Raw genomic sequence first — 14,765 nt, 5'->3', positions numbered from 1 at the left:
TCCTGATAAACCTCATCTGCAGTAAAATATTTGAGAGTAAATAAATTGCTAATTGTTATTAGACTGTAATTAACACATTTTTTTTTTTTTTAACAAAAAGTTTTTTTTATTGCTTATTATCAGAGTGAGTAATAATTAGTATTATAGTATGTTAAAAATACCAGAAAACATCAGATTAGCAGCATTAAAAAAATTTCTTTCATAGTTTTAGTCAGTAAATGCATGTTTTTTTTGCTTCAAGACTTAAACGCATGGTGTCCAGCTGAGTGGCTATTTTTGTAACTCCATGACAAATAGGTTCATAGAAAAAATTTCAATCACATTGTTTTTTTTCATGCCTAAAGAGGAATAAAAACAGTCAGGAAAAAAAAATCTTGAATAAGGTTCTCATAATTCATACATGAAAGGGTTCAAGTTGATAATACATAAAAAGGATGATAAATTCATCCAGTTGGTCTTGATTATACACAGCTACATTAAACACAAATAGCGAATGTTATGACAAAAAAAAAAAATACATAAAAATCTCCACCTGGATTTAACTCAGCAAATAGTTCACATCCTTTCATTGGATAATTACTGCAGGGATTAAAATGTTTCAGCTGCAACAAGTTCTTTAATCCTAACTGATGCAATGAGTAGTTTCTCATTTCTTCAACAACCATCAGTTTGTAGAGCTCATAAAGACTGGACTGTGCTTCAATGGAAAAGGGTCATGTGGTCTGACGAGTCCAGGCTGACCCTGTTCCAGAATGATGACACGAGGTGGATGAAGTGATTACCCATCATGCCTAGTGTCTACAGTGCAAGTCGGGTCAGTGTTATAATCTGGGGTTCATTCAGTTTGTCAGCAACATTATATGTATAATAAAAAATGAGGTTAATGGAATATACTGAATGAACAGGTGGATTATTTCTTCAGGCTCAGATTATGCAAGATTTTACACATGGATTGGCCTCCACCGAGTCCAGACCTGCAGCCCATTGAGAATCTTCTGGATGTAATGGATCAGACTTACCACACTGGTCCGACACTTCCATCATTAATACAATATCTTAGTGAAAAAGATGGAAATAAATGTTAACAAGTGGTGCCAGGCACAACAAACTCCACCCCTCGCACATATTGTATCTTATTTTAGCATCGATCCAGCTGGTGTCATCATGTCTATGCATGTGCTGATGTCAGCACATCAGTTGCCTCTGTACATATGCCAAGTTTGAAGTAAATTTAAAGAAAATTGATGTTTACATAGACATTTGAAATTTTGCCCATTATAAGTAAATGGGAGAAAAAAAAGATTTTAAAAATTCATACAAATTTGGAACTTTGACCTACTCCTCCCAAAATATAATCATATCTATTCTGGGTCACTGGCAATCTATAAACCCAATTTGGTATGAATTCAACCAGTAGTTTTGCTGCTACAGACATGTGAAGTTTCACCCATCATAAGTAAATGGGGAAAAAAAAAATGATTTAAAAAAAATTCATAAAAAATTAGAACTTTGACTTACTATTCCCAAAATGTAATGAGATTTATTCTGGGTGACTGGCAATATATAAACCCAATTTGGTAGGAATTCAAAAATAGTTTTGCTGCTAGGGTGTTGACAAACAAACAAACAAATAAACAAACAAACCAAACCAAAAATGGGGGGTAGGATAATAAGCATTGTGTGGTACAGAGCATGTGTCATGTAATCAAACCTGAAGGTTATAAATATATGTGTGTTTTTCATACTACGAACAGTGGAAGGAAAAAACACCACTTACAAAAGCCACTCAAGGTCACAGCATGAACTCTGAACATCAAGAAACAGACCTAAAGTTTCTTCTTGTGAAATGTTTCTGTCCCCGTCACTCACAGTCTGGACAAAGTGTCATGGATGAGCTGATTTCCTTTTAATTGCTGGGAAACATGACAAAATCTCCATTTCTAAATTTGAAGTGGGCTCACAGCATTAAACACTGGAATCAAAGTTTGGTTCAGTGAAGTTTCAGAGAAATAATTTTTTCAACTCTTAGGGCTGGGTGATAAGATACTAATTATCAGGACATTATTTTATATCCCAATACTGATAATGATCACATTTTACATTGTCTTTTGGTTATTTTGTTTAAATTCTCAGCCATACATTATAATCATTCAATGATTTATTGAATAATTATAATTAATTGTAATTGCTTTGAATGTACTTCTATATTTCTAAAATGTTCCTCTTAAACATTACTAATATCTACTGATGTGAACATTTTTTATCATGATAATAATCTTGGCTTTGTAGCTCAGAATCACAGCTTAATATAATTTAATTTTGACACAAGTCTAACACCAGTGCATTGGATTAGAACAGATGATCCGTGCTTTTCCAAAATTTAAGATCTAAATTGGTATATATATATTTAGCATGTCTATGTTTATTGTAGCATGTCATTTTATGCAACCTTAAATGTTCTTTCTTTCTTTCTTTCTTTCTTTCTTTCTTTCTTTCTTTCTTTCTTTCTTTCTTTCTTTCTTTCTTTCTTTCTTTCTTTCTTTCTTTCTTTCTTTCTTTCTTTCTTTCTTTTCTCTACTAAAAGCTTGACTAGGGACTGGAGATGGAAACTAGCAGTAGCTGTAATCTCTTTATGTGAATCATCGGTTACAACAGCTTGTTGGTAACAGGTAGAAGTGATACTATGTCATTTGCATTGTCCCTATCAAATAAGCTTTCTAAAAATAAAAAAAATAAAAAAAAAATAGGGATGTGGCCAGTTTTCTTTTTTTTGTCTTTGCCAATTTTCAGTGTATAATACAAGCAATAACATCAAATGAAAATAATTTCCAATTTAAACTGGAAGAGTTTTTTTTTTTTTTTTTTTTTTTTAAATATCACCTTACTAAAGATAAATGTGAAGATGTTAAACGATGAAAAATGAAAAAAGTGAATTTACAAAAATGTAAAAAATGAAAACAACATAAAAAAAGACAATTACACAAAACAAATGTAATAAGATAAAACTACTTAATAGGCCCAATAAGATGAAAATAAGGTAAAAGATAAACACGTAAGCAAAACAAGGTGAAAAATATGTAAGAGACAAAAGAAAAGTGATGTAAAATACAGACTTCTAAAAGTGCGAAGGTCATTTATGAGATAATTCATCAGTTTGAGTTCAGATAGGTGTCCTGGGTCGTCATTATGAGTTCAACTACAGTGAGTTTATTTCCAATTTATTTTTCCGTTTGGCAGGTGGCGGCACTTTGCTCATCCATCACTTGCAGCCTTATCAAACAAAGCATGACAGCAGCTTCAAGTAGAACACAAGATTACCTGGGTGTTAAACTAAGAGGTATTATTCCTACAGCTCCGGGCACTTAAGAGCGCGGTCCCCATTACATAAGAGCAGCATCCTGTTTCTGAAGGAGTTAAAGACCATTGACCAGGAAAGTCTGAATGATACTGTCTCTATAGTGATCATTAAGTGTCTGTGGAGAAGTGGTTGCAAAGAAAAAAAAAAAAAAGTAATCTGGAGTGCTAACTTTGTGTTTCAGGTCTGAAGTGTGTGTGCCAGCTGTGCGCCAATCACACCTGCGAGACGTCCGCAGATGGCGCCTGCTGGAACTCAGTGATGTTGATTGATGGGAAAGAGGAGACGGTCCAGTCTTGTCTGTCGCCCTCGGAGATGAAGGGCCAGGTCTTCTGCTACAGCTCCAGAAATGTCTCTAAGAGAAACTGCTGCTTCACTGACTTCTGCAACAACGAGACACTGCATCTCCACCCAGGTACAACCCACTGAAACATGCATATGAACTGACAGCTTCTGCATCCACACTGACACTGGAGCATCTTTTATCTGAATTTGATGGGAAAAACCTCATCCAAAATAAACCCCCCCCAAAACAGGAAATTGACTAAAGATAAATTTATCCTTTCAGGCGGTCGGTTAATCTCAGTGTTCTTGGCAGTTCAGTCCACAGCAACGCCCGCCCAATCACTGTGGGATTTCCCACTCATTCCGTCCCCGGCTAGACGAGGTGGACGCTGATCCTACTAGATCCTGTGACATAACAAAGCTGGCAGAGGCTGCGGGCCGGCAGTTAGCGAATCTCCCCTCCCGCCTGATTTATAAATACTTTGTACATGTAGACGTACTGCACGGTTAAAGCCTTTCCTGAGTCTGCTGAGTAGATGTGGGCCTGGAAAAAGAGGAGGACGTAGCCCTGTGGTTTCCAACCTTTTTTGGCTCAAGACCCCATTTCAATGTCACAGATTTCTGGCGACCCCAGACATTCAAAACAGAGACTTTTTTTTTTTTGGCTAAAATTAATTTTTTTTGGATCATGTAATAGTTTGCTATACTATGTTACAAATAAACGTTAATTTTAGAGGACATTTAGTCTATATCATGTAAATTTTTATGAGTAAGTTTTAATTTTTTAATTTTTTTTAATCAATTATTAGAAATTTCAGTTGACCCTGTGTGGGGTCCGGACCCCAAGGCTGAAAAACACTGCATTAACAGCTCCCAATCCCCTTTTTAAGTTGTTTGGTACAGTCTGTTCTTTCTCAAACTAAGAAAATCTTGTGCCACAAACATCTTAAACCAGTGTACACGTCTGAATAAAGGGGTTAACCCAGTGGTTCCCAACCTTTTTTGGCTCAAGACCCCATTTTAATGTCACAAATTTCTGGCGACCCCAGACATTCAAAACGGAGACTTTTTTTTTTTTGGCTAAAATTAATTTTTTTTGGATCATGTAATAGTTTGCTATACTATGTTACAAATAAACGTTAATTTTAGAGGACATTTAGTCTATATCATGTAAATTTTTATGAGTAAGTTTTAATTTTTTAATTTTTTTTAATCAGTTATTAGAAATTTCAGTTGACCCTGTGTGGGGTCCGGACCCCAAGGCTGAAAAACACTGCATTAACAGCTCCCAATCCCCTTTTTAAGTTGTTTGGTACAGTCTGTTCTTTCTCAAACTAAGAAAATCTTGTGCCACAAACATCTTAAACCAGTGTACACGTCTGAATAAAGGGGTTAACCCAGTGGTTCCCAACCTTTTTTGGCTCAAGACCCCATTTTAATGTCACAAATTTCTGGCGACCCCAGACATTCAAAACAGAGACTTTTTTTTTTGGCTAAAATTAATTTGTTTTTGATCATGTAATAGTTTGCTATTCTATGTTACAAATAAACGTTAATTTTAGAGGACATTTAGTCTATATCATGTAAATTTTTATTAGTAAGTTTTAATTTTTAATTTTTTTTTTTTTTATCAGTTATTAGAAATTTCAGTTGACCCTACGTGGGGTCCAGAGCCCAAGGCTGAAAAACACTGCATTAACTGCTCCCAATCCCCTTTTTAAGTTGTTTGGTACAGTCTGTTCCAAGGTTATTATCGTTAACGAAAACTAACGAAATGACGAAAACTAGAATTGTAAAAACATTTTCATTAACTGAAATAAATAAAAACTGTAATTAAAAGAAAAAATGATAACTAACTGAAACTGTATTGTGTGTTTACAAAACTAACTAAAATGGATAAAAATTATGGATAAAATTCCCTTCGTTTTCGTCTTTGTCAGTGGTGGATTGATATGAAATCGATTTGTTTCCCTTTAGCAGTTTTAGCTGTTGGCACCATATGACAGTTAACAGTCTGTCACTTCTCGTCACTTGTCATTTAGAGTCAGCTTTTCATCCCTGCTCCACCTGGAAACATGGAGACTAAAGTTGGAAGAAAGTAGAGTCCGGTCTGGGATTTATTTGAATTCGACAGCGAAGAAGAGAAAAGCTATTAAAAAAAAAACAAACTAAAACTAAACTAAAACTAAGCATTTAGAAAATAACGAAAACTAATAAAAACTAGCAAACCTGCTCTAAAAATGAATTTAAACTAACTGAATTAGAGAAAAAAACGTCAAAACTAAATAAAACTAAACTATAATGAAAATCCAAAACTATTAGAACCTTGGTCTGTTCTTTCTCAAACTGAGAAAATCTTGTTACAATACAGTTTGTCATCTTTTCATGGTCATCAGATGTGACCCATTTCAATCAATCAATCAATCAAACTTTATTTCTATAGCACTTTTCATACATTTGGATGTTCAGAGGCTCCGTAGTGTACGTGAAAATACTGTCATCTTCTACAACATTGATTCACCAGTAAAACCCATAGAGTTTGACAAATTACACTGGATGGAGACACTTCTTTTATGTTCAGTTAATTGATATCTTTGCTGAAAATGTCCCTTTTTCTTCAATTTTCTCTGTTTTGATGTAATAACCTTTGAATTTACATGAGTTTTCATGAAAATCTAAATTAAATATAGGAAATTAAATATAGGAAAATACATTATTAAAGTGAAAAATGTATATTTCAGAGGATAATATTACAATAAATGGTGATAAATCACTTCAGAAAGCTTGACAAATGACAGTGGTTATAGACAGTTGTTATGTTTAGTTAATATATTTTGCTGGAAAAGTCACTTTTTCTTCAGTTTCCTCTGTTTTGATGTATGAACCTTTGAATTTACTCTGAGGTTTGATGAACATCTACATGATCTGTGAATTCAATATAGGAAAATACCTGATTGTCAGTGAAAAATGCTAAATGCAAAGGATAATGGTGATAAATCACTTAGAGAAGGTTAAATATAGATACATATTAATTTGGAAGTCGTCACAAAAGGTTAAATAGAGAAAAAAAAAATCATTTGGTAACTGCAACACAAGTACCACTGGGTCTTTATGGATTAAGTTGCATTATAATACATTGATTGATTTATAAATATTGAAGTAGCATTGTCATATAAACATCTGCACCATGTGAAGTCAGTGACTCAAATTAAACAAAGAAAGCCACGGTATAATTCAGCGCCATTTTAACAGTATTTATTTTAGTCCAATTGTGGACTCTGGAGGGTTAATTATATAGGAAGGATATAGGGAGACTGTAAAAAATACAGCACTTGTTTCTTGAGGTTTCCTCAGTAGGGGGCAAAAGTTTCGCAACTTTATTTAAAAAAAGAAAAAAAATATCTGAAGAAATTGTTGTCCCATGCTGTTTTCACCAAAGACTATTATTTGCTTCAAAAAAAGCAGAAACTTTTGCCTACCTGGGTCTCATGGGGACACAAACTATTTTAGAACATAGCTATTTTAACAGCTTCACATAAAAGGGATCATTTTGTTAAAGCTGCATTAACCTATTTTTGTTGGGCTGAAATTTTGTATTATTTTGTACAGTGTGTATTATAGCCACATTGTAATTATTGCTGGTGATCTTGCAATTTTAATATGATTTTAGTATTAAAATACACTGATTACTCCTTTAAAAATAATCAAATATACAGTCATTTAAAAAGATGCTCCTTATGTTAAGTAAGCACATTTTATTTATAGAGCACTTCTCACAGTCACAAAGTACTTAACAGTGCAAAATACAAATAAAATACAATTAAAATACCATTTAAAAATACAATGTTACCTCTTGGCTTATTCTTACTACATCTAAAATATCCCCATACAACAGATATTGTGTTTATTTTGTCATTTTCTTTAATTAGATGAGTCTCAGTTCATTTAAATCTGAAACTCTGCATCCTTTTGCTAACATTATTCTCACACATGTTGATATTGTATTTACAACTGTGATTCGTTTAACTAAGCAGCCCTAGCATTTATATAATACAGTTCTGACCTTTTGGCCTCTTGAAGCTGAACAGCAGCATGTTGTCATCCATCTTTAATTATTCATTTGGGCTTTTCTAAAGCTCTTTTTTGCAGCTCATGGTCTGTTGTAGGTATTTGACTCTTTAGCAGCTTTAACATTCCTCTGTTCTCCAACGAATTCCAACTTAGAACTGAACAAAGCTGCTTATCATGTGTTGCTGTGCAGGTACTACACAGTGGTCCGTTTGGGCCTTTTTGGGTAAAAACCTTCAGTGTTGACTTCCTTGTTCCTTGTTTGCTCACTAATGTGCTGTAATGATTTCAGCCTAACCACATATACACAGTTCATACATTATGGATGGTCTATGGGGAGAGTTAAACCCACATTAGACATCACATGAGACACACAGAAGGGATTTATCCATGTTTCATAACATAAATACTGGCAAAAAGTAAGCAGTACTGATGGTCTACACTTTTGACAATGTTTAAATCATTATTACCCCACGCCCCAAAGGGGAGGCAAGGGGTGTTGTTTTTGGTTCGGTTTGTTTGTTTGTTAACACTCTAGCAGCAAAATTATTAGTTGAATTCATACCAAATTGGATTTATAGATTGCCAGTGACCCAGAATAGATGAGATTACATTTTAGGAAAGGTAGGTCAAAGTTCAAATTTTTTATGAATTTGTAAATTCATTTTTTTTCTCCCATTTACTTATAATGGGTGACATTTCACATGTCTGTAAAAACATCAATTTTGTTTCAGTTTACTTCAAACTTGCCACATACATAGAGGCAACTGATATACTGACATTATCACATGTATGGACATGATGACATCAACTGGATCGATGCCAAAATTAGATACAATAAATGCGAAGGGCGGGGTTTGTTGTGCCTGGCACCACTTGTTTAATATCATTTTGTTATGATTTAAAATGCTATATCTGAGTAATGACACCAGAAAGGTCGTTTTCAGCGCTGGCCCTTTAAATGCAAATGAGCCACTTCACACCCCACCCCCTCCAAGTTGTTGACCGTGCTTTCTGTCCCGTTCAGTCACTTGTTTTCATCAATAAAACCAACAACTGAACATTTTAGGTAATCAGCCCGAAGTCTGAACATATTTTCAGTTTTTACTACAACCGCTGCTGCTGATAAATGAAATGTCCGAGAAATGTTCGGCGGAAGTCTTGACCTTATATGTGCAAATGTCGTGATGTAACTAGTTATAAAACATAACAAATTAAGCAGAAATTGAAACGAGTTGCAGAAATCCACTTGATTTGCTTAAATGAATATAAAGATAGCTTTGCAGCACCTGGAGGGTTCAAATTTAAACTTTTGGAACTATTAGGGTCCAAATACACAAATAAATGTACCAAAGACTAATAAAAGTAAGTTTAGCAAAATATGACCCCTTTAAATCAACATTGCATTAAACCAGGGGTGTCAAACATGCGGCCCGGGGGCCAAAACCAGCCCGCCAAAGGGTTCATTCCGGCCCGCGGGATGAATTAGTGAAATACAAAAATTACCAATCAAGGATGTTAAAATAATTTTAGGTCAGTTTCATCTGAAGTGGGTCAGACCAGTAAAATACTATCATAATAAATTATAAATAATGAAAACTACAATTTTTTCTCTTTGTTTTAGTGTAAAAAAAAAAAAGTAAAATTACACAAATGTTAACATTTACGGACTAGCCTTTTACAAAAAATGTGAAAAACCTGAACAAATATGAACAATCTGAAATGTCTTAAGAGACTTAAGTGTAATTGTACCAATATTCTGTCTGTGTATTTGTAGATCCACTGTGATCTGTAAGTTGTAATGAACATGTGAAAATGAGAAGCTGAGGCCAAATAATGGCATACATTGTTAAAAATTTCACTTTTTTTCTTAATAAATTTCATTTTGGTCATGGTTGTTCATGTTTTTCCACATTTTTTAAAGGACAGTTTGTAGGTGTAAAAATTTTGACAGTACAGTGGTAATTTTACTTTTTTCACTCTAAAACATAGAAATTAGACATACAAATTTTGGAAATGATATTATTTATGTATTATTGTATTATTATTTTAATCATCACCAGCCCACTGCAGGTCATATTGGGCTGTATGTAGCCCCTGAACTAACATGAGTTTGACACCCCTGCATTAAACTGTTATGTGCCACAAAAAAAAAAAAAAGTAGATAAAAATTTATTTGGATGTCACCACAAAAGTAGATCTGTGTCTTTAAGGGTTAATTATATCCATGGGAGTCCTTGTAATGATTTCCATGTGTGCACCATTATACTGACACTGATACGTCTTAATGTAATGTTATTAAAGTGAGGTTTTACAGTGAGATTCTTTCTTAATGATGCAATGTGTCGACAAAGTGTCATCCCACTGGGTCACAGAATGTCTTCTTAGCACCAGTTGCACACATGGCAGGATCTGAATTTAGGTAAAAGGCTAATGATTTCTTAGGAAACTGTGGTATAGTTCATGTGTTGCTTTGTCCATCTGCAGCTGTTGTGTTTTTTAAGCTCTGGTCGTGAGGACATTTCATACTCTGGGGGATTTAAGGAGGCCAAAATGCTAGAGTAGTTATTGCAAATATCTAAGTATTAATAGACAGGTTTGTATTTTTTTTTTTTTTTTAAAGCTGATTACAAGACTGTACTTATTATCTTTGTGTGCAGGGAGGTTCTGTTTTTGTTACCATTTTACATAAGAACTTCAGCACTGATTTCACTCAAAGTTACCGAACGTGGGCCATGAGTATTTTTAGGGACAATATTTTTCCTCACCTTTAATATTAGTGCTGTGTCATGGGTTTATTCCAGTTTTTTTTTTTTTTTTTTTTAGTGTTGGCTGTGCACTTATATGTCAGTGTGGCTGCAAATCTCATTATCACAGCGCCCACCAGCTCTGCTATTTTTGTTTGTGTCCAGGTCTCGTCTGCCCACCCACAGACTGAATGAAGGTCACAGATAGAAATGCCAGGTTACATTGTTTTGACAATCTCACCGTACAGTACAGTTTAGCTGATCGGTGATTGCTTAAAAATCAAGGTGGCGGAACACTTTTTGAGAAATACACGTAGAGTGAAAATAAGTGCAAACGCTGCTGTTGTATCTCGTTACTTTGAATTAATGACATTTATGGACGGTGGATAAAAGCGGTGGCATCCTCTAGATTAAACATTTTTTGGCAGACGTGACTTTGCGTCTGCCAAATGCACAATATTAATCTCACTAATTTTATGATTGCTCACCAGTGGATGTATTAATTTTGCTGAGCTAGTGTTTGTAATGAAATACGGTGCAGGAGAAAAGGCAGGTTTCATTTTACATTAGTAGTCGTTCAGTTCATTCTAACACTTACTGAACAATAAAAAACAGATGTACTAACCTTTAAACTATGTGTATCATTATTAGTAAAGTTAATATTTTGACCTTATTGTTATGTCTATGTGTATTTTCCAACTCTAGACTACATAATTTAGATTGTTTATTGGATTTAACCCATAAAAACACAGGGTTGCTTTTGTGGTGGTTCCCAAATGATTTTTTTCTCTATATTTTACATTTCTTAAGTGATTTGTCACCATTTATCATAAAATAATCTTCTGTATTTTGCATTTTTCCACTAAAAATCAGGTTTTTTTTCCAATATTTAATTCACTGATCATGTAGATGTTCATAAAACCTCAGATTAAAGTTGAAGGTTATTATATCAAAAACAGAGAAAACTGAAGAAAAACTGACATTTTTATTAAAATACATCATTAAATTAACATAAAACAAGCGTGTCCATGGGTTTTACTGGTGAATCAATGTTGTAGAAGATGACGTGTTTCCATGGTAACTACAGAGCCTCTGAATGTCCAAATGGGTCATATCCGATGACCATGAAAAGATGACAAACTGCATTTTACAGCAATTATTTACATGTATTTGTATGATTAGTGGATCAATGGGTATTAAACATTTTAGATCTGTAGATGATTTAGGTCGCTGGTGTATGCTTGGGTCTTTATGGGTTAATAATTGTAATGATGTGATATATGTGTATTTGTGTAATAAGGGAAAATGTGCCCTAAAATGATTTACATCTTATATTAAGATGTGCACAGTTATGAGGCAGGGTCTTTATTCAAGGTAAATGGGTCAATAAAGAAATTTAACAGACAGTGAAAGTAAAAAATGTAAGCAAAAAAATTATAACATACCTTTCAGACAGGTGAAACGCTCTTGAAATAACTAAACTATTGAAGAACGATCAAATATTTTGTGGCAAATAGTCAACAGGGTTTCCTACACTGGTCACTAAATACTGTTGAAAAACCAAAAATTGTATTGAATTGTATTGTGTTTTTGAGAATATTTGTTACATTTGCACTGAAAAATGAGAATAAACAGAGAGGCTGTAGTAGTTACTATAAGGAAAAACACTGCACATGCACCATATCCACACTGGCTGTACTGGAAATTGTTTCTACATAGTAGAGCTATTTTTTATACATACATTTATATTTTTATGTATACTTTTTTTTTAATCTTATGTGCTGCATGTATGCTGAGACCCTCATCATTGCCCCGGATAGTGCAATCCCAGGGATCAAACATCACCTTGGAGACCTGAGTTCCTCGGTAAAGACAAAACTGAGGAATCTGGGTGTCATCTTTGACCAGGACATGTCTTTAGAATTCTACTCCAAACACCTAGTCAAAAACTGTTTCTTCCACCTACGCAACATCTCCAAACTCAGATCTATGGTGTCCACAAATGAGCTCGAGATGATCGTTCACGCTTTCGTATCTTCTCGCTTAGACTACTGCAACAGCCTGTTTACATGCTTAAACAAGAAGGAGCTGGCCCGTCTACAGTTTGTCCAGAACTCTGCTGCCAGGCTCCTGACCCGCACAAACAGGAGAACCCACATCATTCCCATCCTTAAATCTCTCCACTGGCTCCCTGTTCTATATCGTCTTCATTTCAAAATTCTTGTGCTAACTTTCCGGGCCCTACATGGCCAGGCCCCTGCATACATTGCTTCCCTGATCCAGCCCTACAGCTCGACTCGTAGCTTGAGGTCTTCAGGACAGCACCTGCTGATGGTTCCACGGACCTGTTTTAGCACACGCGGTGACAGGTCTTTTAAAGCTGTGGCACCACGTCTATGGAATGACCTGCCTCTACACCTACGGTCCATGGACTCTGTAGAGAGCTTTAAGAAACACCTCAAAACCCTCCTGTTCAAAAAGGCTTTTTAGTCTCCCACCTGACCCAGGACCACCACAGACTGATTACACTCTATGTATTCATCATAACGTACTCCATGTGTCATCCCCCCCCCCCCCCCCCCCCCCCCAGTCTCTCTATATCTCTATCGCTCTCTCTTTTCTCCTCCTTTACTCTCTCTCTTTAACCCCAACTGGTCAAGGCAGACAGCCATCCTTCAGGAGTCTGGGTCTGCTCGAGGTTTCTGCCCGTTAAAGGGAAGTTTTTCCTCGCCACTGTCACCAATCACAAGTGTTTGCTCCTGAAGGATTCTGTTGGGTCTCTGTAAACTTAATTTGATTCTGATTTGAATTGATAAAGCACTTTGTGACTCTGTCTGTGAAAAGTGCTCTATAAATAAAATTTACTTTACTTTACTTACTTTTTAAAATATTTTACTATTAGCTGCGGGAACAAAAACACATTTCACTGTCTATTGTATTATATAAAACCATGCATGTGTCAAATAAAGCAGTCTTACCTTTTTTTAAACTAGTGAGTCAAAACAAATATTTTCAAAAAAAGAACTGTGCAGACTTTTATATTCTACAAAGAAACTCAAAACTGACTTTCCTTTGCTGAACGTTGAAGTTTGAGGTTCACAAACATTTTCATCGCTGTCATTATCCATTTTAATGTGAAAATCTTGTTTAAATGACTGAATGTCTTTCATTATGTCCATAGTGGAAGGGTTTTCCATGTCCATACTGTAACTCATAGAACCGTCTTCCTCTAAATCCAACTGAGGTGGTTTGTTGTCTTAAACTTGTCTTTTGCTACTTTTTTTTGGCATAATTGTTTTTTTTTTTCTTTTTGTTCTTCTTCTTATGCTTTAAATTTTGTCTCTACCCAAGTGGTATTTAGGAATTTTTAGGTGGGATTGTCAGTCAAACAACAGAGCATGAGAGACATGTGTCATAAGTTTGAAACCTTCACCAACATTTTTGATCAAATTAGTTCAAGGCAAGGCAAATTTATTTATATAGCACCGTTCGTACACAAAGCAATTCAAAGTGCTTTACAAAGGCGTAAAATTACATTAAAATCATAGAGAATAAAACATTAAACAAAAGGAAAGTGCAGAAAAGATAACATTAAAGAAGGAAATTAAAACAGGAATAAGACACAGTTAAAACAAAAACTAAACAGTCTTAACTAAAATTAAGAAATTAATATTTAATTTCTTCAATAATAAAATTAATCCTGACATATATATAATCTGCCTCATAACTGTGCACAGTAGTAGGGTCATATCCATCATGTTTTTGTTTGTTTGAGAACATCCCATCATGGTGTTGTATATGTTTGTGTGTTTCAGAGAGGCCTTCAGAGGAACCGGGCTGGACCAGTGTGCACCTCATCGTGTTAGTCCTGGTGTTGTCCTGCCTGTTGTGCGTGGCCATCCTCCTGGGTGTGTTTATCGTACAGGGTCAGCGCTGCACATACAGCCGAGCCCACAAACAGGACCCAGAGGAACCCCTCGACGACCAGATGCTCATGTCACCTGACAAATGTCTCAAAGATCTGATCTACGATATGAGCACCTCCGGCTCTGGATCAGGTGAGGAATATCACAGCTCTTAAAAAAAAAAAAAAAAAAGAAACAGATCTGTGTGTCCGTTTATCTGCAGTTGTAGCACGTTTTAATTTAATGTTACACAGAGGAGGTTCCTGACATATAATAGTCAAAGATGGTCCGAAATATTTTTGTGGGATTCTTCACAATTATGAGGTAAAGTACATTTGGTTATTTTTGTCAGTTCCACAGGAAAAAAAAAACTCACACACATACTGCTTGACGATATATAATAAT

General features: G+C 35.0%; 1 protein-coding gene across 1 annotated transcript in view; it reads left to right on the top strand.

The window, feature by feature from the left end:
• acvr1c (activin A receptor type 1C) overlaps positions 1-14,765 on the top strand; it is a 43,763-nt gene that overhangs the window by 12,456 nt on the left and 16,542 nt on the right. The window contains exons 2-3 of the mRNA XM_030124266.1: positions 3,540-3,770; positions 14,271-14,513. Of these exons, the coding sequence (XP_029980126.1) occupies positions 3,540-3,770; positions 14,271-14,513 (474 nt within the window). The remainder of the gene's footprint in view (positions 1-3,539; positions 3,771-14,270; positions 14,514-14,765) is intronic.

Source organism: Sphaeramia orbicularis, chromosome 21, assembly GCF_902148855.1.
Source record: "Sphaeramia orbicularis chromosome 21, fSphaOr1.1, whole genome shotgun sequence".
Lineage (NCBI taxonomy): Eukaryota > Metazoa > Chordata > Actinopteri > Kurtiformes > Apogonidae > Sphaeramia > Sphaeramia orbicularis.
The sequence above is the reverse complement of the archived record's forward strand: the minus strand, read 5'-3'. Positions and strand labels throughout refer to the sequence as shown.